The 22,636-nt window shown below is 40.9% G+C and overlaps 2 protein-coding genes across 2 annotated transcripts in view; one reads left to right on the forward strand and one right to left on the reverse strand.

Annotated features, from left to right (window-relative positions):
- Nucleotides 1-403: 403 nt before the first annotated feature.
- LOC135086176 (titin-like) lies at nt 404-4,225 on the reverse strand. Its single transcript, XM_063980980.1, has 2 exons — nt 3,965-4,225; nt 404-3,660 (listed from the first exon to the last, which is right to left on the reverse strand). The coding sequence occupies exons 1-2, from the start codon at nt 4,071-4,073 to the stop codon at nt 455-457; spliced, it is 3,315 nt and encodes a 1,104-aa protein (XP_063837050.1). The 5' UTR covers nt 4,074-4,225; the 3' UTR covers nt 404-454.
- A 437-nt stretch (nt 4,226-4,662) lies between these two features.
- Nucleotides 4,663-22,636, forward strand: part of LOC135086231 (exportin-7-B) — a 44,680-nt gene continuing 26,706 nt past the window's right edge. The window contains exons 1-11 of the mRNA XM_063981057.1: nt 4,663-4,753; nt 8,155-8,250; nt 9,194-9,312; nt 10,301-10,388; nt 11,347-11,454; nt 12,321-12,451; nt 12,945-13,140; nt 14,973-15,188; nt 18,497-18,643; nt 20,044-20,216; nt 21,275-21,453. Of these exons, the coding sequence (XP_063837127.1) occupies nt 4,739-4,753; nt 8,155-8,250; nt 9,194-9,312; nt 10,301-10,388; nt 11,347-11,454; nt 12,321-12,451; nt 12,945-13,140; nt 14,973-15,188; nt 18,497-18,643; nt 20,044-20,216; nt 21,275-21,453 (1,468 nt within the window). The 5' untranslated portion in view covers nt 4,663-4,738. The remainder of the gene's footprint in view (nt 4,754-8,154; nt 8,251-9,193; nt 9,313-10,300; nt 10,389-11,346; nt 11,455-12,320; nt 12,452-12,944; nt 13,141-14,972; nt 15,189-18,496; nt 18,644-20,043; nt 20,217-21,274; nt 21,454-22,636) is intronic.

A 22,636-nucleotide genomic window follows, 5' to 3' on the forward strand; every position in this document is an offset into this window, starting at 1 on the left:
AGTCAGTTTTGAAGAAACTTCTAGCAAGCACCGGAGACTCTTCATTTTGTACTGTAAAGGCAAAAAAAGTTACACCATGTAAGTCCTTACAATTCCTAGTGTACTTACTAGGTACTTTGCACCACCTAACTTTAACGGTAACTTTACCGAAAATCGGTGTTTTTTGTATGGAGTTTGAGATTTTTGACGTTTGTTAAAGTTAAAGTAAGATGGTGCAACCCAGCCTGGGCCCTAAATTTGAAATTAATTGATTTAGGATAATACTATTTATTATTAATAATATTATGTAATAATACTGAGATGTGTTCGTGTGTTTTCAATTAAAAATAAAGAGATAAATAATGCTTACCTATAGCAGCTAACTGTATCAAGGTTCTGGCGTAAAAAATAAAAATCCAGAAAATATAAAGCTAAAAATTTATTTTCGCTGATTATCATTTCCAAAAGGTAATAATCAAAATTCGCCTACATCAAACACAATTTTCTTTCCTATTTGCTGGATAATAAAATCTACAACGGTGAATTTATTGTGTCTTGGTAGGTTTCCACATGGATAGACGTTTTTACATGGATAATTACACTTTGGAGGTATTACTTTGCAACCTTCCTTAGGGCAAGCAAATTTTTTCTTTTCTTCTTTGACAGGAATGGGCCAAGAGGGTATTGGAGACCATGGATCGTATGTTCTGGCATACTTCATACCTTCTTTTCCTGCTAGGACAGACTCTAAAGCTTCTATATCTCCTCTGAAACTAGCGAATAATACAATGCTACAAAGATCTTGTAGTTTGGTAAATATGCGTTCCATAGCTTCGGTCTTAGAATCTCGTATGCTTGCTTTGATGTTCAAAGCGCAGGCAAACACAGGAAGCAAAGTCTTCTGAGGGATATGAAGTTGAGGTCCCAAATATAAAAGCAGAGTCAAGGTATCTTGGATTTGAACGGATGAGCATTTAGTTTTCTTGAATTTGTCGCAAGGACTTTTCTTGGGTGGTGGACATTTGGTTTTGGGCTCCCCGCATGGTGCAGGAGGGCAACCTGGAGGGCACTTTGGTTTACATGGGTTGGGGCAAGGTGGTTTCTGTGGCGGGGGCGGTGGCGGTGGTGGTGGCGGACAGGTAGGCGCCGGCGGAGGACACGGAGGATTTTTCTTTCCGCACCCTCCAACAACTGGATCTACTTGTGTGCTCTGCATTTTCAACTCCACAAATTCCTTGCAAAGTTCCATTCGATTCCGATCTCTTACTCTCTTCAGCATTTCGGATAATGATAGCGGCTTTTGTGGGTGTTCTTTCGGTAAAGTAGTGGGAGACATTTCACTTTTTGCTGTGTCTGCAGTAACATGAGGTACAGTGCCTTTATCAAATAGTGGATTCAATAACGTCTCTCGAGTTACTGTTCTTGATGTCTCTGATGACTCCTCTGTTTCTTTAAGAATTGGTTCTCTATTTGATGCAGAACCAATTAGGTCTTTACTTAACCCAGACATAAGCATTTGTTGGTCTGGTATCGGATCTGGTAAAGGAGCACTTTCAATGCGACCCATCTCTACAGCTATGACTGGCACTTCCGATTCTTCTTCATCTAGAGCTCTCCTTGATAACTCACTGGAGGACAACAAAGTGTGAGGAGAAAATTGTGGACCACAAGAGGGTTGTTCCTCCACTAAATTAATAGATTCAAAAGCTTTGGCATCAGAATCACGCACTTTCTTGTCATAAGTATTCACAAGAATTTGATAATGATCCGATTGATCAGTAACATTTTGCATGTTATTTTTATCAGTTAGTGATTTGTTTGGTTCTGAAGGAAGACCATCTTTTGGTATAACACCTACGGTATCTAAAATTTGACTTGGCGCAGGTGCCCTTTCGGGACCACTATAATCAGTTTCTTCGTAATTATGTATTGTGTCTGGCTCACTTTCTCTCGATATAAATGATAGTTGCTCATAGTATTGGTGAGGGGTAAGTGGTTCTTGCGTAGGTGAATAGCTTAAAAATACTGGTTTTTGCTCATCACTTTCTTTCATAGTTTCAGGTTTATTGAATTCTCTGATTAGGATGCCAGGTTCAGTGTGTGGGGATGTTTCTTTGGAAATAATGTTTAGATCTTCTTTGAGATGAGGTGGCTTTATTCGTTCCATTCTCAGAATATTAATCTCTTGATTACCATCTGCTTCGAAATTTATCGCAGGTGATGCCTTTTCAGCAATATCTGCTGCATTTTCTTTAAATTGATATGGTTTCGTGCTTTTCTTCGTGAGATGTTCAAGTCTAGTCTGTAAAAGATTTCTTAGTGTTTCAGCCTCATTGTAATTGTTTAATAAGTTTGTTTGAACTGCTCGTGGAGAAATGTCGCTTGGATCAACTAAATCAGTTAAAAGATTGGTCGATGCTAGTTTCTCGTGGAGAATAGCTGCGTCTTCTTTCTCCATTTCCTTTAGTTCCTGTAATGAAATTTTTTCGCCTGTGCTGTTTCTTATGACAACTTCAAGTTCTCTGTGAAAAGCATCATCTTCATTTAAATCAACTGAAGTTCTTTGCTTTGATTTCAATCTTTCTTCATCTTTCACCGTTGAATGATCTGTCTTGTTTTTATCTGACATCATATCAGATTCACCTGACATAACTGCTGCAGTCATTTGTCCTAACAATTGTTGTGGAGGTCTTTCTTCCTTATTTCCACAACCCAAGTTAGTTAGATTTTCATTTTCAAACATATTTTCAACTCTAGATTCGATTGGGTCTGTTAAATGTATAGGCTGTATTCTTTCCACACAGAGAGAGTTATCTTCATCTTCATAATTTGAAATTAGATTCACCGAATTGGCTTTGACAGGCATAAGTTCAAAAGGTGGAGGCAAAATATTATTCAGGCTTTCTAATTCCTCTAGTCTTCTAAGTTTTGCTATGAAGTCCAGTTCAGTCTTCTCAACTGGTCTTCGGGGTCGTTTCATAATATCAGGCTGAATGATTCCAACATCGGTTGCTGTTCGCCTGGAGCCTCTTCGAGTACTCGGTGGAACACCAAGCTTTTCCATTTCTTTAAGAATCCGTTCGTCAATTTGACCACTTGGTGAATCTAGGCAGCGCCGTGCCAGTTCGTCGAAGTTGCTATCCTTTCGCGAAGTGCCTTTTCGGCGGCCTGATCTATCAGATGAAAAGTTTAGAATAGTAATTTTGTCAATAGTTCGTCGTTTTTTTCTGTTTCCTAATACTTTAGGATGTGCATTGAAGCCCTCGATCTTAGATTTGGCAGCAGCTTCGACTAATGGCGTCTCATCAATAACTTCGACCTTTTGTGCAAGTGTTTCCACATTTTCTTTGGCAGTCGTAGCTTGTAGTTCAGTGATTGGTATGCAAATGGGATCGACCACGTCACTCTTTTTGTCACCAGCATTCGAATCTTCCCCAAATATTTCTTTGATGATTCTTTGACATTTTTCACATTGGTTCTCTGGGTTTGACGGCATTTCAGGAGTCACCATATGCATGAGACTCTCTTTGTGCTTGGCACTTGTATCTGGGATGTAGTGAGTGTGTGGTGGGTTCGGCGAAAAAGCACGATCTATTATCCGTTGACATCTTTCGTAGTCGCTTTCGTCTTTGGAACCGGAATCTGTGCTTTTGTCGACTCTTCTTTGAACGCTGACAGATACTGAAAAATAGCGAGAAAAGTGTTATTAAAATGCCCGAAAACTTAATAAAATGTTGCAACTATGTTTGCTTTGAAAGTGATAGATATTGCGCGCCCTTTTTTCGCTATTTTTCCGCATGCTTAATCTATCCTCAGTTGAATATGTAGGGATATAATTAAAACAATATATAATTACTAAATAAGTGTCAGTGTTGTGATGCTGTCTAAACTACTTTGAAAAGTAGAGTTCTCCCTGCTTCGTCGTGAAAATGTAGTGCAAAAAATTAGGTACTAGGAGCATTTTAATAGCATGCAATAAACTTACATTTTTCGAATCGTCCAGGTACGTATCGTATATTTCCTCGAAGGAGACGTGGTACGAAATAAGCAAGTGCACAAACGTGCCGAAGTTTTGATACTGTAGTCCTTAACATCTTTGTGTAACTTTATACACGGTTGGAATTTTGGAAATGATAATTAGCGAAAATAACTACATTTTTCTAACATGAAAAAGTTTAAAAAGCCACGACAGCCAAATCAACGAAAAATTTGTCAGTTTAGCAATTGTTCTAGGGCATTTTTGTACTTCTTTTTTTGTCTCTAGATTCCTGTCTTCTGCAATAGTCTGCCAGTACTAGAACTTGGACAAAAGTCATTGCTTAGTGTTTAATTTATAATATTACTAATAAGTGCTTTATAAATCTCCGTCACTAATAAAAATGTCACGATTATCTCTTTAGTGAAAAAATGCAACAAAAAATTTAATAATTTGTGGCATTTTGGTTGCGCTACTCTTTCAAAATTAAAATTTATGTGAACGCAACTATAAAATGCTACGTTCCGTTTCTAGCAGTTCGCGTCGTAGTTTATAGTTTATCGAGTTTAAAATTTTATTGAGAAATATTTCAAATAAGCATTATAAATTATATATCCAATATTTTGTACTATGAATACAATTTAGGAATCTAATTATTAATTCAACTTTATTTTTCCCTTAATTTATTACAGTTTGCAGTAAATAATTATTGTGCGAGGTGTTTGATTTCTAATCACACTATGTGAAACGAAACGGCTATTCAAATGCGAGAAAATAACAAAAATGGCTGAAGAACAGGTGAGTATCAAAATATTACGATTATTGCATGATTTTAACTGAATTAGAGGTTGACATTACGTAGCTAACGTTATTTTATAATACCCAATCTATCCTCCATATAAAAGTTTTGTATTGGCCGATTATTTTCCATAGATTCAGGACAACATTTCCGGAGTAGATGTATGGAAGAGAGAGTTTCTTACTGGAATTATTCATAGTAATTAACTTCAATTTAGATTAATGAGAGCATCAATTCGTAATGAATCAACAGACTTAGCGAATGGTAGGTTATTTGCCGGCTTTTTGGTTATATTTTGTTGTTTTAGGTTGACGTACAAGTTACCCTTGAAATTCAATCAACAAATACTATTTTTGTCAGTGTAGGGAAGAAATCTTGAAGTTATTCGATAAATTTGTGCAATACAACGATGGGGAATTGATATTTTGGGGAAAAGTTAAGTAAATAAATCTAAGTTTTGGCAAATCCCTCAACAATAAGAAGCCCAGAAAAAAAACACCAAAAATAAAGATTTTAGTTTGATATAAAACTCGAAATTAATGTAATATCAATGTAATTACGATAGTCAATGAATTCATTGTCATCAATATTTTTCCATACATTTCCATGAAAATCATGTTCATTTTATTCAATGAAGAAAAACCTTACTAAGGTTCTAAATAGAACTGCAGTTACTGCAAAAATGACTCTGCAAAGTTTAGTGTAATTAATGTTACAAATATTATCAATTTCAGGTTTTTATAACTAATCACACATCTTTTTACATAATAATTAACACATTCAAGTAACCTAGTTTTTATTTACAATAAACAGATTTTTTTTAAACTAAGGCAAACCTAACTCTAAACAAAATAAAAATATAAACTGATTTATTACTCAAAATTCAAGTTGCAATATACAATTGAGTGCAGATACTAGATATTCAATTGCTTGCATCGGAGTAGAAAACCTATTTCGTTCAATGACCTGTCAATCTTCACTTTAATCTGTTCGTGTAATTTATAAATAGATTCCTAAATAAAGGTTTTGATTGCCATCTCTTGAAGATTTTATTGGGGTTATTTGTGATGAATTTGGCTGGCTAATTGATCACAATTACAGAAAAAAATATATTTAAATGTATAAGAAGACTAAGATCTGTGAAGCTTCATGATGATTCAGCAGTTTTTCAGGGTAATAAGTCTTAGACTAGGCGCAGACCATCGATTTTTAGTTGGCCGATAGTTGTGCCCGATTTTAAATTGTATGAAGAATCGGCCAAATCAAATCGGTGTAATGTGCGCACTTCCATACATGCCCATACTGATCAACTGCCCGACTAAACTATCGGCCGACGAAAAATCGATGGTCTGCACCTAGGCTTAGATTTATCTTTAACCTTTTTCAGAACCTAAATAGTAATTAAAATGTATGAGAATGTCAGAGGTGTAGTGTTGGGAGGGACAGGGAGGGGCCGCCTTTTAGGGGGCGGCAAAATTTCAGTCAATAATAAAATATATATCAATAATAAATTCGGACCAATTGAAAAGAGCACGGAATTTTTCATTATTTATTCTGTGACGAATTCGGGGAATCCCCTTTCTTTGAATGATATTTTGTAGCGAATGGCAAGGGTTTTTCCTGTATTTTATTTCGGGCTTGGATTGTTATTAGTATGAATTCTGATCAAATTGGTTTATCCCTTTATTTCGCGAATATTGCCATAATTGAATTGAACTTTATCTACTTATCATAGGATTGAAAACCAATTAAATTTTTAAAATTTTGTGCCTTGTTGGTTTAGAAACATTGCATTTGGGAGTGGTTCTATTGTCATAACGTAACAATAGTTGTGTTGTTTTCATTGACCCAAGTATCAACACAATGTGGAGGGTAGGGCACTCACAGTCAACCATACTCGTTAAGTAAAAGAAGTATTGTTTGTTGTGGCAAACTTTATGCAGTTTCAAGAAAAATACATTGAATTATTAGGTCTAGCAAGTAACATGACCGGCACGGGAGGAGTTCATTGTCATATGATTTGACTGAGCATGATGACGTTACAAAAACACCATCTCGTGCCACTTCCATACCTCAGGCACTGAGTTAGGCGACCTATATTTGCTGAAAGTAAATGACTTTTAAGTATTTTAATTTTTTTTCTTTTCTAAGAGTAGGCGCACACCGTTGATTTTTCGTCGGCCGATAGTTTAGTCGGGCAGTTGATCAGTATGGGCATGGGCATGTATGGGAGTGCGCACACTACGCCGATTCGATTTGGCCGATTCTTCATACAATTTAAAATCGGGCACAACTATCGGCCAACTAAAAATCAACGGTGTGCGCCTACTCTAAGCATGATAGCTGTCATTATTAGGTCATGTAGTAGGCGGATGGAAGATTTCATACCAATATTATCAGTCTCTTTTGATATTAATGAAATAAGCATTAGTCAGAGAGTGACAAAGCATTTAATTCTAGAATATTATCAATATCGAATAGTGACTAAAGGCAAAGGTGCAGCGTCACGTTCAGTCGACAACATTACTGATCATAACAAACATAGTGTAAAAAATTTTATTGCACTAGTTCAGCAAACGACAGATTGAACTGACGACCTATTGACTACTACTTTTTTATGTTTTTAAACCGGCAGACAGTGGTGACTGAGTTTGTTGCGGCGCTTCTTCTCAGCACTTGCCAAATGTTTGTCTCGAAGCGCTGGTAGGGCAAAAAAAGAATGAGACATGTATAGGCTCCTTATGAGCATTTTGACGATTTGTAAGTACTAATTTAATTAGTCTATACAAATATAGATGATTTTGATTTTGACTCTTGAATCTGCCTCTAACAGTCCGATGCGTACACTGTAGGGCTATTGTCGCCTCAATCGACTAAAAGAAATACTGAAATCAATAAATTATTAGGATTCCTGCATTATAGATGCTAAACTTATTTATCTTAATAACTAATTTTGAAAAATAATATTGCCTCAGGCGTCCCGCGTCCCTTTCGACACACATTTTTAGTGTTTCAAGTTCTTAGTTTTTATTTTACTAAGCCTAGACGCAGACCATCGATTTTAATTGGCCGATAGTTGGGTCGGGCAGTTAGTCAGTACGCACATTATACCAATTTGGTATCGGTCGATTCTTCATACATCTTAAAATTATCGGCCAACTAAGGCTGGTTTTAGAGTCGCGCTGACCGCTCCCTGATCGTCAGCGCTGACAGATCAATATGTATGTAATTGAAGGGGAACGTTCCTTAGTGACGCTGATCGCTCTGCGCCGACGCTTCATACATTTCGGCTGTCAGCGCTGACGGTCAGCGTGACTCTAAAACCAGCCTAAAAGTCGGCGGTCTGCGCCTAGGCTAAGGGAAAGTTTTTATCTATATTTACGTTTATGTCCTGTTGCAGGAGGTGATTCAAATAGAAATACTGTGCAAGCAGCTGTACGAGTCCCAGGACCCTATCCTCCGGGACCAGGCGGAGAAGGCTGTTGTTTCCTTCCAGGTACTTACAGAATAGAGGAAATTGTATCTATGTATTGAATATACTTTAATTATACCTCAGCTATTCTACTCGCGAAGTAGGCCAAAGCTAATTGAAGTATCGAATCGAAGGCCTGAAACGTTCCAAATATTGAACACGAAGTGTCTGACTATACTACTCGGCTAATTTCGACTTTGTCAAAGGGAGTAGTGTAGCTGAGGTATTAGACTTTTTCGCTTCCTCCAGTATAAAGCGGAAAACTTTACGAAAAAGGTATACTTACATAGGCTGTATTTATTATGAAGAGGTATTACGTACGTCCTTTACTTTCTCTTTTGGGTACTTACTGGGACCAGGGGCCACTCGGGCAGATTATGAGCCAAAAGCGAGCAGTAGAAAGTAAAAACAACTGAATAAAGGTTCAGGTTATAAGTCTCGCCATAACAACAATGTTGTCAGCATTGTTGTGTTCCGGCAGTTAGAGGTAAGATAGCCAGTTCATCCGTGGATGAGGATTCCGGGAGCTCGCTTCCACCTTCGGCCTAAGCGGATCATCACTTACCATCAGGTGAGATACAAGCCAAAAGATTCCTCGTTGTGGATAAAAAAAAATCGCTATTTTTATTAGCTCGCCGGCGGGCCCCACCTACAGGAGGCCGCTGTTTGTGCATTCTTGCTTTAATTTATCTAATTTTCGATACAGACACGCGTGTTTTAGTGTAGGCCCTTAGAGTAGGCGCACACCGTTGATTTTTCGTCGGCCGATAGTTTAGTCGGGCTGTTGATCAGTATGGGCATGTATGGGAGTGCGCACACTACGCCGATTTGGCCGATTCTTCATACAATGTGAAATCTGGCACAACTATCGGCCAACTAAAAATCAACGGTGTGCGCGTACTCTTAGTCTATATTTAGTTTTAATAGGTATTTCTTTGTAAGATTGACCAAATATTTTTTCTTCTAGGAGTCCCCAGACACCCTGAGCAAATGCCAGGCGCTGCTGGAGCGAGCCGACTCCTGCTACTCCCAGCTGCTGGCCGCCACCACGCTCACCAAGCTCATCAACAGGGAGAAGAACTACCAGTAAGACTGCTTTCATAACGACTGGCGTGTTAGTATAGGGGAGCCTGTCAGACACCCTGAGCAAATGCCAGGCGCTGCTGGAGCGAGCCGACTCCTGCTACTCCCAGCTGCTGGCCGCCACCACGCTCACCAAGCTCATCAACAGGGAGAAGAACTACCAGTAAGACTGCTCTCATAACGACTGGCGTGTTAGTATAGCGGAGCCTGTCAGACACCCTGAGCGAATGCCAGGCGCTGCTGGAGCGAGCCGACTCCTGCTACTCCCAGCTGCTGGCCGCCACCACGCTCACCAAGCTCATCAACAGGGAGAAGAACTACCAGTAAGACTGCTTTCATAACGACTGGCGTGTTAGTATAGGGGAGCCAGTCAGACACCAGTAAGAACGACAAATACTACGGCTTATTGTCAAATTGTCAAGCGACTTCACAGGCGGGCGCGTGACGCCCCTCTGTCACATGTACATTCGAACGTACGGCTAAGCGGTAGGTAGGTACTTATCGCGCGAACTTGAGCGAGTGACGGAGGCTATTACTATAGTCTGGTCTGTGAGCACGTAGAATTTTGTCCAATGACCCCAAGCTTATCGCTCGCGCGTAGTTATGTTGATATCGCGCTCGCACACTCACTGCGGGCGCCCGTCGCACAGTCGCGACAGCAATATAATTACGCGCGAGCGATAAGGATGGGTAGCTTGGGGTCATTGGACAAAATTCTACGTGCTCACAGACCGGGCTTTAAGTGGCTTTTTCCTATGATGCGGATTTCGGCACTCGTGCGTATATAATCACGCTGCTGGTTGCATGCAGGACAAAGATTTCGTATTGTGTGCCCCCAGCTTATATGTGTTCCTCTTGCGTGTAGCCCGCGTAATAGGAATAACATGTATGAAAATAGATGACAAAAAATATTAATTAAGACTAAAAAAATGAATTTTAAGTTTATTGACTTTTTAATGTAAATAAATATTTTTCGCAGGTCTTCGACCAGTTTGTCGGTGCAGCAGCTGTTGGACATACGGAACTATGTTCTCAACTACCTGGCCACACGGCCCAAACTCGCAAACTTCGTTGTACAGGTATGTACAACCATGAATCTGAATTATCTGAACTAGCAGTCTCGACTTCGTACTTACTATCTAAAGCCCGGTCCGTGAGCACGTAGAATTTTGTCCAATGACCCCAAGCTACCCATCCTTATTGTTGTTATCGCGCTCGCACACTCACTGCGGATGCCAGTCGCACAGTCGCGACAGCAATATAATTACGCGCGAGCGATAAGGATGGGTAGCTTGGGGTCATTTCACAAAATTCTACGTGCTCACGGACCAGACTATAACAGACAATCCGTCGGTTAAGTTTTATCACCACGTAAATCATTGTTTGGCGGCTTTGACATTTTGATGCCATTCGTTAGAGAATCGAAAGACGCGTCGTTTCGTCCAATCTCCTGAAAAGTTGCTAAAAATGACTTACGTGGTAATAGAACTTAAACGACGAATTGATCGTCGTCATTGAGATACTACGTCGCGGACTACCCGCAGTTATTAAATAAACTAAAAACATTACACTTATTTTTTGGGTAGTTTGGTAAAAAGTTGCCTATACAGGGTGGAATAGTAAAAAGTGCCCTATGCAAGGTGGAAACGATAAATGATCTCACTCGATTATTTCTAAACTATCGAGATATCGAAAAACTGAAAACTTTTGGTAACATTGAATTTTATTTATTTATTTATTATTGAAAAGATACACTAACGAATGACAATTTTCGGATGGATCTAGTTTATTCTGTAACCTATTAATGATACCGTTTGATAGAGCTCGTAAAGCACTTTCAGAATTAGTAACCAGTTTTTCAATATTTTGTATAGTTTAGAAATAATATAGTGAAATCACTTATCGTTTCCACTTAATCTATGTCCACCATTTCAAAATGAGTCAACCCATTTTGCAGTTATAAATAGTATAACTAACAATTTATTATAGATATCCTTGGACCTTAATTTATTAATTTAAATATCCCTTTATTCCCAGTCGCTGGTATCCCTGTTCGCGCGAATCACGAAGCTGAGCTGGTTCGACACCGTGAAGGAGCAACTGGTGTTCCAAAATGTTATGGGAGACATCACCAGCTTCTTGCAGGTAAATATTCTAGGTTTTCGCTGTGACTTGCTGTAAGTTCGTCCGTTTAGATATTAATAAAAAGTAGCCTTAATACAGTGCCGTAGTGTGCCTTAGTTTGGGGCCCCGTCTCATTGATACGAAGGTCTCTAGTTCTCTACATTCCTGCCTAAATAGCTATAGTCTGGTCTGCAAGAACGTAGAATTTTGTCCAATGACCCCAAGCTACCCATCCTTATCGCTCGCGCGTTATTATGTTGCTGTAGCGCTCGCACACTCACTGCGGGCGTCCGTCGCAGAGTCGCGACAGCAACATTAATTATGTTGCGCGTTGTCGCGCGAGCGATAAGGATGGGTAGCTTGGGGTCATTGGACAAAATTCTTCGTGCTCACAGACCAGGCTTTAGGTGTTATTCTGGTTTATAAGCTGTAGCATTGTCCATCCTAGACTGCCTACAAAGCAAAGTGACTAAATTGCAGTTAATTAACTAAAAGCAATATAACTTCAACAGCAAAATCTAACCTGATTTACAGTAATAGTTAAAACGGCCAAAAAGTTAAGTTTGAATTTTATTTGATTTTAGATGTCTTAGGGCCGATTCGACCAAACTTTTTTCCGAGAATAACTCCTGGTATGTTTGGGAAATATGTCAAAACTGACGATTTATTCTGAGATTAATATTTACTCTTGTTTGGTCGAATTCACCCTTAGTTCTTAGATGTCAATTTTAAACATTTTAGAAATTAAAATAATCACGTCATTTTTGAAGGAGCCTCTTTAATTTACCAAAATAAATAATTTATGTTATTCTAGGATAAGCCGATGTAAATTTTACTTGATTCTTTACCTTTATCATACGTTTAATCAATTTTTCTATTCTTTTCAGGGCCCAGCTGAGATGTGCACAATAGGCGTACAGTTACTGTCACAATTAGTAGTGGAAATGAACCAGATGACTGAGAGGGAGGACGCCAATCGCGGTCTTTGCAAGCACAGGAAAATATCCTCATCGTTCAGGTACAATAGAGGTTCATTGAGATAAGGTGTTTTACAGACCAACTAGATGCTCGCTGACTTCAGTTTCAGTATCAGTTTTGACTACTTTGGGTGTCACAAACTATTTGACGCTGACTGTTCATGATGTTCTATTTCGTATAGTGGTACGCAACACTTTGTGCAAGCCTAAGGCAGGATTCACATTGACCGGCGCGAATCGGTGCGATTTGGCGCACAGCGCAGCGTCCGTTCGGTGAAAAATGCGGTGGAAATCGCGCGTCTGCACGCGTATCCGCTGGAATACGCTCGGAGCCGACCGGCTTCCGACGCATGCTCGCGCATCCGTTCGGATTGAAATGTCAGTTAATCAGTTGTAAGCAATTACGACTCTAAGAACTGTTAATAAAATACTATTTTCTTTACGGCTGTGTAAGTGCGCTCCGACGCGCGCCGGTATATGGGCATCGTGCCTAATTCGTGCCTTTTTTCTTACCATATCTTTATTTTTCCACAGAGACACACAACTCTTCGAGATGTTCCGTCTCGCTTGCTCGCTCCTCTCCGCCGCTCGAGCGAAGGCATTAGACCTCAACGACGAGCGACAGATCACGCTCATAGCGGCGCTACTACGGCTCGCTCACAACTGTCTCACGTTCGACTTCATAGGAACTAACAGCGATGAAGCTTCGGACGACCTGTGCACTGTCCAGGTTAGTTCCACGATCTGTGCACTGTTCAGGTTAGTTCCACGATCTGTGCACTGTTCAAGTTAGTTCCACAATCTGTGCACTGTTCAGGTTAGTTCCACAATCTGTGCACTGTTCAGATTAGTTCCACGATCTGTGCACTGTTCAGGTTATTTTCCTTCGCGCCTGGTACAAGCACAGGTGCTGATTGACGACGAGCGTCAGATCACGCTCATAGCGGCGCTACTACGGCTCGCTCACAACTGTCTCACGTTCGACTTCATAGGAACTAACAGCGATGAAGCTTCGGATGACCTGTGCACTGTCCAGGTTAGTTTCCTCCCGCCTGGTACTAGCACAGGCTCTAAATGGCTACCCTGTGTACCGTCCAGGTCATTTTAGTGATGTAAAAACTTCAATAAGTTCTACTTTTGAATCCTCAAGGCGGGTAGGCAGGACCTGTGCACTGTCCAGGTTAGTCTCATTATCATCATCATTATCATCATCATTATCATTTCAGCCACAGGACGTCCACTGCTGAATATAGGCCTCCCCCAATGATTTCCACATTGCCCGGTTGGTAGCGGCCTGCATCCAGCGCCTTCCTGCTACCTGAATGCTGCTTGGTTCACAAGGATATAAGTAACATTTTTTAGATGCAGTGGATGGCCGAGTTCCAGACCTAATTTATTATAGTCTGAATAAATAGAAACTCATTAAAATGACGCAGCCTTTCTTGAGTTATAAAAGGTGCAACTTAACCGTTTTTTTCAACCGACTTCAAAAAAGGAGGAGGTTCTCAATTCGACCCGTATGTTTTTTTTTTTTTCTATGTTTGTTACGCGATAACTCCGCCAATTATGAACCGATTTGAACAAATCTTTTTTCGACGTATAGGTAATACCTCAAGGGTGGTCCCATTTAAATTTAATAATAGAAAAAACAACCCCCAAGGGTGGAAAATTGGGGATGAACTTTTTTATACGCAATATCTCCGCCGATTATAAATCAATTTGAACGATTATTTTTTTGTTGAATAGGTATTATCAAAAGGGTGGTTTCATGCGAATTTGAAGAAAATATTTCACCCCTAAGGGTGGAAAATTGGGGATGAACTTTTTTATACGCAATATTTTTAATTTTTAGTTTTTTTTTGTGTTCACGCATTTGAAGTCGGTTTTATTTTTTTAAAAAGGTAATTATTCTATGCACAAGTGAAGATTAAATTAGTTGGTAATTAATTCCTCAAATGCTCATCATCTTCATTTCATTTCGTCCCCGATGAGCACGAAAGCAAAAGAGCATGACCCTCTCTAAATTACCAGAGGCAAATGGAGGATTTGACTTACACTGCTAACGCTATCTGGTCAGATTGTTTGGGGAAGCCTTTGGCATAAATTATGTTATTGAAATCTCGAATGCAATGATGAATAAATTAACAACCAATTAGAATTACCAACTCTACTATTTTACTTGGCAGTAATGAGGGTTTTCGCGAATGAAAGATCCGCTAGATGGCGGGACGTGGATGTGGGGTCTGACTGCTATAGTTCCAAAATACTGAACTGTCCTATGCATGACATTGACAGTGGGGCGCCACCGTCAATACCGGATCGCTGGTTCAGATTTTTGCCATGTTGGAAACCATATAGTTGAACGATGGTAGCGCCCCCCTGTCATTGAGTTTGGTGGGACAGTTCAGCGTAGGTCATCTATACGTGATTGGTGGATTTTGACATATCTGTCAATGTCATGTCAAAAACAACCAATCGTGCAGCATTTGGACCTCGCGTCTACGTACGTATCTGGCGGATTTTTCATTCGCGAAAACCCTCATTGAAACCATTTATTTTCAGATACCCACATCCTGGCGACCCACATTCCTTGAATCGGGCACTTTAGACCTGTTCTTCGAGTTATACCACGCGCTGGGCGGCGGGCCGGCGTCGCTGGCGCTCGCGCTACTAGTGCAGCTGGCTTCGGTCCGGCGGTCGCTGTTCAGCAACAACGAGCGGGCCAAGTTCCTCAACCGGCTGGCGGCCGGCGTGCTGCGGATACTGGAGAACACGCAGGTGACTGTACCTTTACACTAACATTCATGTAGCCTACACTGCTAGGACGGACGACCTTCTGGAAGCGCAGCGTGAGACGTCCACTTACAAGGTGGACAGACGACCTCCTAGGAAGCACAGCTTGGGACGTCCACCCTCAAGGTAGACAGACGACCTCCTGGAGAGCGCAGCGTCGTACGTCCACCCATATGGTGGACAGACAACCTCCTAGAAAGCGCAGCATGAGATATCCACCCATAAGTGGACAGACGATCTATTAGAAAGCGCAGTGTAGGATTTTCTTCTACAAGGTGGACAGACGACCTGGAAAACGCAGCTTGGGACGTCCACCCCCACAAGGTGGACAGACGACCTCCTGAAAAGCGGAGCGTAGGATGTCCACTCATAAGGTGGACAGACGACCTGGAAGGCGCAGCGTGTGACGTCCACTCACAAGGTGAATAGACGACTTCCTAGGTCAAGTTCCTGAACCGGCTGGCGGCCGGCGTGCTGCGGATACTGGAGAACACACAAGTATGATTTTGATCCATATTTCTTTAGAAGAAGAAACAAAAATCAATGAGCTATCATTTTTGTACTGAACAATTGGCACCACTGGCGATTAACATGACCTTACACTATAGTGGCGCCATCCTGGTGAGTGCAAATGCTCTTTGAGAATCATTACTTCGCAGTAACAAGCACAGCTTAAAACGTCCATCCACACGGTGGCCAGATGACCTTATAAAGGCAGGAAGGCGCTGGATGCAGGCCGCTACCAACCGCTCAATCTGGAAATAAAGTCATTGGGGAGAGGACTATGTTCAGCAGTGGACGTCCTGTTGCTGAAATGATGATGATGGATTGTCATCATACGTGGGACACTATTTAAGTTGTGAGCCTAACTATGAAAACAAAGTAGTTTATTATTAAAATGGTATTGATTGCGTTTATTGGTATTGTCTTTCATGATTTATGTACTTTTTAATGTGTTCAAAACACTTTTCATAGCATTTTTTCCACTCAGCTTGAGGCACCTCCAAAGCATGGTTTTTGACCGCACCGACAGTTGCTTCTGGCTACATAAATCGCTGTTCACGCGTTTAATTTTAATATATGGGTACCAAAAGAAGTGTTTAGATTTCAAGCAAGAATTTTGTAGCGTTGGACCTGTTTATTTCATATTTTGAGTGTTCAAATAGTCAGTTGTTTGACGAGACGTGTAAAAGCTCACATTTTCGTCACGAATGGCGATTCGACTATGCTGGTCAGTTTCCTTTATTAAACTGAGGACTTTTGGAAAAAAAGTGGCTGTTTACTATTAAGAATTAACCATTCTAAATTTCTCTAGTAACGTTTCTGTCATATAATCGGATATTTCGGAAAAATAGGCGACCGTAAGTTTCAAAGTGTTCCGAGCGCATGGGACTTTTGTTGGAATTGGTTCATCTAAAAACACCTCCATAGTCGATAGCTGTTTATTTTCAGGATCATTATGCATAGATCCTTAATTCGTCAACTGTCACAATTTTAAAAACGGCTTTTACAGCTTTTTAAACGTATTTATCAAACATTTCCAAGGATTAAACGACACAAGCGTCCTATTGAGCGTTTGAAAAATTTTGTGACATCCAGCGAGAAAAAAACGTATTAACCATAATATGGTCATACAATATTTTATTACTGCTAGTGGAATTAATGCCTAGGATTATCTCAATCCTACGATGTATCACATGACGAGGTTTCTCTTCCATTTTTCTGACAACATCAATGTTTTCCGCCACTATTAGTCATTTTGGACGACTTTCGCAAAGTTCACTGGTGAGCCAATGACATACAATATTATACTTCTTAAACTAGCGTTTTATAATGGTAAAGGATAGATCTTTATCACCAAAAGTGAAATTTAGCTGACCGCTTCAGTTTTGTATTGATTAACCACGTCGAAAGTCATAATAAAAAGTCGCGCGAAAATTTCCGCAAGTCAATTCCATGTTTTTGTAGTCAAGATAATTTTCAATTCAATGTTATTAATACAAAACGTGCTCAAATGATAAAAAGTTTTGAATAAGGTTGTAGTCAAAAATGTCAAACTTTTCATTGAAAGTATCAGATGTCGTCTAACAACACGTTATGTTGTCGAGGCTCACAACTTAAATAGTGCCCTAGTACAAGGGCGTGGTCTAAAGTGAGGCAAAACTCTCTAAGACCTATCCTTTGAGCGTTTTTTGAAGATATTTGAGAATACCCCGTTTTTAGGGTTCCGTAGCCAAATGGCAAAAAACGGAACCCTTATAGATTCGTCATGTCTGTCTGTCTGTCTGTCTGTCCGTCCGTCTGTCCGTCCGTATGTCACAGCCATTTTTTTCCAAAACTATAAGAGCTTATACTGTTGAAACTTGGTAGGTAGATGTATTCGGTGAACCGCATTAAGATTATGATGAAAAAAAAAAAAAAATAAATATTGGGGGCTCCCCATACTTAGAACTGAAACTCAAAAAATTTTTTTTCATCAAACACATACGTGTGTGGTATCTATGGATAGGTCTTCAAAAATGATATCGAGGTTTCTAAAATACTTTTTTTCTAAACCGAATAGTTTGCGTGACAGACGCTTTCAAAGTGGAAAAAAGTTGGTCCCCCCCCTCTAACTTCTAAAGTAAGAAAATGAAAAATCTAAAAAAAACATATGATGTACATTACTATAAAAACTACCAACGAAAATTGTTTTGAACGAGATCTAGTAAGTAGTTTTTTTTTAATACCTCGTAAATCGTTAACCGCTTATTACCGCGTAATCTTTCATACTAATAACTTAAATAAAAAATAATAATTTTAATTTCATAAATCAATGGTACGGAACCCTCGGTGCACTTGGCTGGTTTTTTATACTTTTAGAATAAGACGCAAAATCAATTGAGAAAATGTTGCCATTTAAAAACAGTCCATAAAAGTGAATTTCGACTGTGACGCCACGCTATAGTATCATTCAACCCCCCAATAGGCTAGTTTCCTAAAAAATTTTTTTTAGTCCGTCATGTTTAATATCAAAAAATATTGGACACATATATTTTTTTTTGTCAATCTAACAAATAATTACATAGTTATGGTGCGTTGAAGTTCCGCACGACGTCACAACGTGCGGCACTTTTATGCACGCATTGACGTCACGGGCCTCTTCTTATGAACTTTGGCGCGCTTTATCTCTTTAAATTTTCATTAGTTAGAAAAAGTGAAAAATACGTGTAGAGTATTTTTTGATAAGTTAACTGACGGACTAATTTAAACTCTTACTTTTTGACTCAGGAAACATCCCTATTTTGTTGCAGGGCCTATCAGACCCCACGAACTACCACGAGTTCTGCCGACTGCTAGCGCGATTGAAGACCAACTACCAACTGGGTGAGCTCGTCATGGTGGACAACTACCCGCGACTTATCGAGCTGATTGCCAAGTTCACTGTGCAGAGCTTACAGGTACGTTATTTTAATCTACCCACATCATCTCACCTGGTGGAAATATCCATAACGGAGAAACATCTCACATAAAGCAGAGTAAATACAAATGAGTAGGTCATCTTCATAGAAACGCACCGAGCGCGGTTTGTATGTGAGCGCGCCAATACGTATGCGGCGCGCACGCACACACTGACAAAATTTAGCGTGGATTAGCGGGGTGATTAAGGCGCATACCTACTCTTTTGTATTTACTCTGCTTAAAGTGATGATCAATCAGGCGTGGAAGTGAGCTTCACCCGGAATCCTCAACCACAAAATCAAAATAAAAAAAAAAACGTAAGTAGCCTCGTGGCTCGTACTTTTATACCGGACAGTAATATGAGCCAGTGCTGGGAAGAAGCAGCGCAAGAAACTCAGTCACTATTGTTTTTGATTTTACAAGAAAGAACTGGCTATCTCACAACAATGCTCTTAACATTGTTGTTATGGTGACAGACTTAGGTAAGATGGTAATATAAGATAGAATGTCTTTGAACCTTAAAAACTAGCGAATAAAGTTCAAAATGTGGTGGGAACTATATTCCCACTGCCTTAAATAGGCTGAACATATAGTTAGTTACATTAAACCGACATAAAATGAAATGATTTTGGTTTAATTACAGATCTACCGTAACAATCCGTGGGTCAAAGCTGCGCGAACTATTAAAATGCTAAGCAAATTGTGATTATTTACTTATCTCACTATTGTAATAAATGATTGGTGTCTATTCAACTTTTTAATTTCGATTAGCCTTTTTCCTTTACCCACGGATAGAAACAAAAGAGTAGTTACATATACAGGATGTCCCAAAAGTAGTGTCAAGCCAAAGCCCAGAGGTAGAACATCACTAGGAACCCGAATCACCGCGACGATAGTTTTCCAGTTATGATTTTTTTTTACAACACATACCTGTGGGCTTCGGGTTGACACTACTTTTTGGGGCACCCTGTACAAAGGAAGTTGGTCTACAGAAATTAATGACATAATTTTTATTGTATAACAATATAATGGTTTGGAAGCCACATAATACCTGATGGTCATAACAGAAGGATCACTCAGGGTCACATAATAAATAGAGACATTGTATACTAAGCAATATACGTAAATGCAATTCAGTTAGCTCATAAACCTTCCTACTACATGTTACAAAGGTGACCGATTTTCATGCGTTGCTTCTTAGTACTGGCCCATTTATTGTCCCAAAGCAGTGATAGGCTTAAAGTAATACTACGCTTTTTAAAAGCAGAAAATAAATGACTTAAGACTTTTATGCCTGCTAGCAAAAGCTTTTTCCTCTGATAAATTAGCTCATCCACCTACAGAGGAGTCTAAAATATCCTAATGATGATGGCCAATCCACAACCATTTTAATTTCCAGATGTGGCAATTCGCTCCAAATTCAGTCCACTATCTGCTATCGCTATGGCAACGGATGGTGGCTTCAGTGCCGTACGTGAAAGCTACAGAGCCACATCTACTTGAAACTTACGCGCCGGGCGTCACGGCTGCATACATCGAGTCGCGGCTCAACTCCGTGCCTTGTGTTGTAAGGTGAGTGGTTATTTTTAACGCGATCACCCAACGGTGTCTCACTTGAAATCATTGGGAAAGTTTATGTAAAAGAGATCAAAGTGGAAGGTCTATGGTCAGCAGTGGACATCATGTGGCCTAAATTATGATAAAAAGAGACCGAGACCAGAAGTAGGGTCAGGGGATTTTGTATGGGGGTTGTATGAGATCGTCGATTTACGCGCTAAGTGGACACAAACCCTAAAACGGATTCCTTTAGAGGGATGGACTAGAGGGATTTCAGGACTACAATATTCTTTTATACAACTTGTGTGACCAAAAAGTCACGTCATTGCGTTACAAAAAGTGATATATCAAACTTATGACAGCTCATAAATATGTATAAATATGTCATAAATTATGTCAATTGACTGATGTGTCAAGTGTTATCCCCGTAGAGCAGCGGTTCCCAAACTTATTTAGTCTACTGCCCACTTTGAGAATAAATTACTTTTTAGCGTCCCCCATTTTTGTAGTCAAGAGTCGAGCTCAGTCGATGTCTAAGAGTCCTCCTAGTAGATGACGCCTCCCAAGCCTCTACACAACGTCCCGATTTTTTTTATGGGTCTCTTACCGCCCCCCTTTAAGCCTGCAGCGCCCACAAGGGGGCGTTATCGCCCACTTTGGGAAAGACTGCCGTAGAGCATTCAATATTTTTTTCTTAAAATCAAAAAGAGCGGACATTTTTTTCTTCTATTTCTACACATATGTCTAAGACTGTAGTTATGTATATGTCAACGTGAAATTGTGAACTCTGTCAGTTTATAATATAACGCGTTAGATTGTAAACTAATAGTGGGTTAGGTTAGGTTAGATTGTAATTTAACTACGTCAGATTATAATCTGACGGAATTCACAATTTTACGGTGACATATACATTCTTCTACAATATGTTTTAAACTTTCATGGTCACATCAGTTACTCCGCGACCATGGCGCTTGTAACGGTGCCGAAATATCGCAAACTCAAAATTGAGGTACATGGTAGCAATCCTGTAAATAATAATTATTATCAACTACAATATTGCTGAATCTTTTCAGGGACGGCCTGGAAGACCCGCTAGACGAGGCGGGCACAGTGCAGCAACAATTGGAGCAGCTGTCAGTGGTGGCTCGCTGCGAGTACGCCAAGAGCTGCCGTCTGCTCGTCGCGCACTTCGACCGCGCGGCCGCCGCCTACAGCGTGCAGCAGAACCCGCAGGAGATACTCGTCTTGCAGGGTAAGTTTATATTTTGGTGTTAATAGTCCAACAAGGTTCTGGAGTGGAAAGGGAAAGCGCACAAGGTGGACCGACGACCGCATAAAGATAGCAGGAAGGCGCTGGATGCAGGCCGTAGAAGATACTGGTCTTGCAGGGTCAGTAAGAACGTAGTCCAGCAAAAACTGGAACCATTAGCGTGTCTAGGGTCATTTTCAGGAGACGGTTGGCCCCTGACATGTCATTTTAGGGGGGACTGACATGTCATGTTAGGGGGGGGGCTGACGTCATGTTAGTGGGGGGACTGACGTGTCTTGTTAGGGGGGACTGACGTCATGTTAGGGGGGGGGGGGGGGCTGACTTAATGACGGCTTGGAAGACCCGCTAGACGAGGCGGGCACAGTGCAGCAACAATTGGAGCAGCTGTCAGTGGTGGCTCGCTGCGAGTACGCCAAGAGCTGCCGTCTGCTCGTCGCGCACTTCGACCGCGCGGCCGCCGCCTACAGCGTGCAGCAGAACCCGCAGGAGATACTCGTCTTGCAGGGTAGGCTTATAATAGTCCAACTTAGAGGCCGCAAGGTGGACCGACGACCTCGTAAAGGTAGCAGAAAGGCGCTGGATGCAGGCCGCTACAACCCGCAGGAGATACTGGTCTTCCAGGGGAGGCTTATATTCAGGCGTTTATCCAACATAGAGACAGCAAGGTTCTGGAGTGGAGCGCGTGGAAAGCTCAAAAGGTGGACCGACGACCGCATTAAGGTAGCGGGAAGGAGCTGGATGCAGGCCGCTACAACCCGCAGGAGATACTCGCCTTACAGGGTAGGCTAATATTCAGGCGTTAATAGTCCAATATAGGGGCAACCCACCACCACCCATGGCCATACACCATACTAACCTCGTGGTTATACTGGCCGAATCGCGGGAGGTGTGCCAATATAGGGGCCGCAAGGTTCTAGAGCGAAGCGCGTGGAAAGCGCACACAAGGTGGACCGACGACCTCATAAAGGTGGCAGGAAGGCGCTGGATGCAGGCCGCTACAACCCGCAGGAGATACTGGTCTTGCAGGGTAAGGAACGTAGCAGGAGCAGAGCAGAACAACTGGAACCATTGGCGTGTCTAGGGTCATTTTCAGGAGGGGCCTGGCCCCTGACATGTCATGTTAGGTGGGTGGGGGGGGGGGGGGCTGACGTGTCTTGTTAGGGGG

This window comes from Ostrinia nubilalis, chromosome 30 (genome assembly GCF_963855985.1).
Source record: "Ostrinia nubilalis chromosome 30, ilOstNubi1.1, whole genome shotgun sequence".
Classification (NCBI taxonomy): Eukaryota; Metazoa; Arthropoda; class Insecta; order Lepidoptera; family Crambidae; genus Ostrinia; species Ostrinia nubilalis.

What these genes read in the sequence shown, in the direction of transcription:
- LOC135086176 (XM_063980980.1), bottom strand. Translation starts at nt 4,073, where the DNA reads ATGTTAAGGACTACAGTATCAAAACTTCGGCACGTTTGTGCACTTGCT. An exon ending in ACCTGGACGATTCGAAAAAT is followed by an intron (nt 3,661 to 3,964) that starts GTAAGTTTATTG and finishes GCTATTTTTCAG; the next exon opens with TATCTGTCAGCGTTCAAAGA.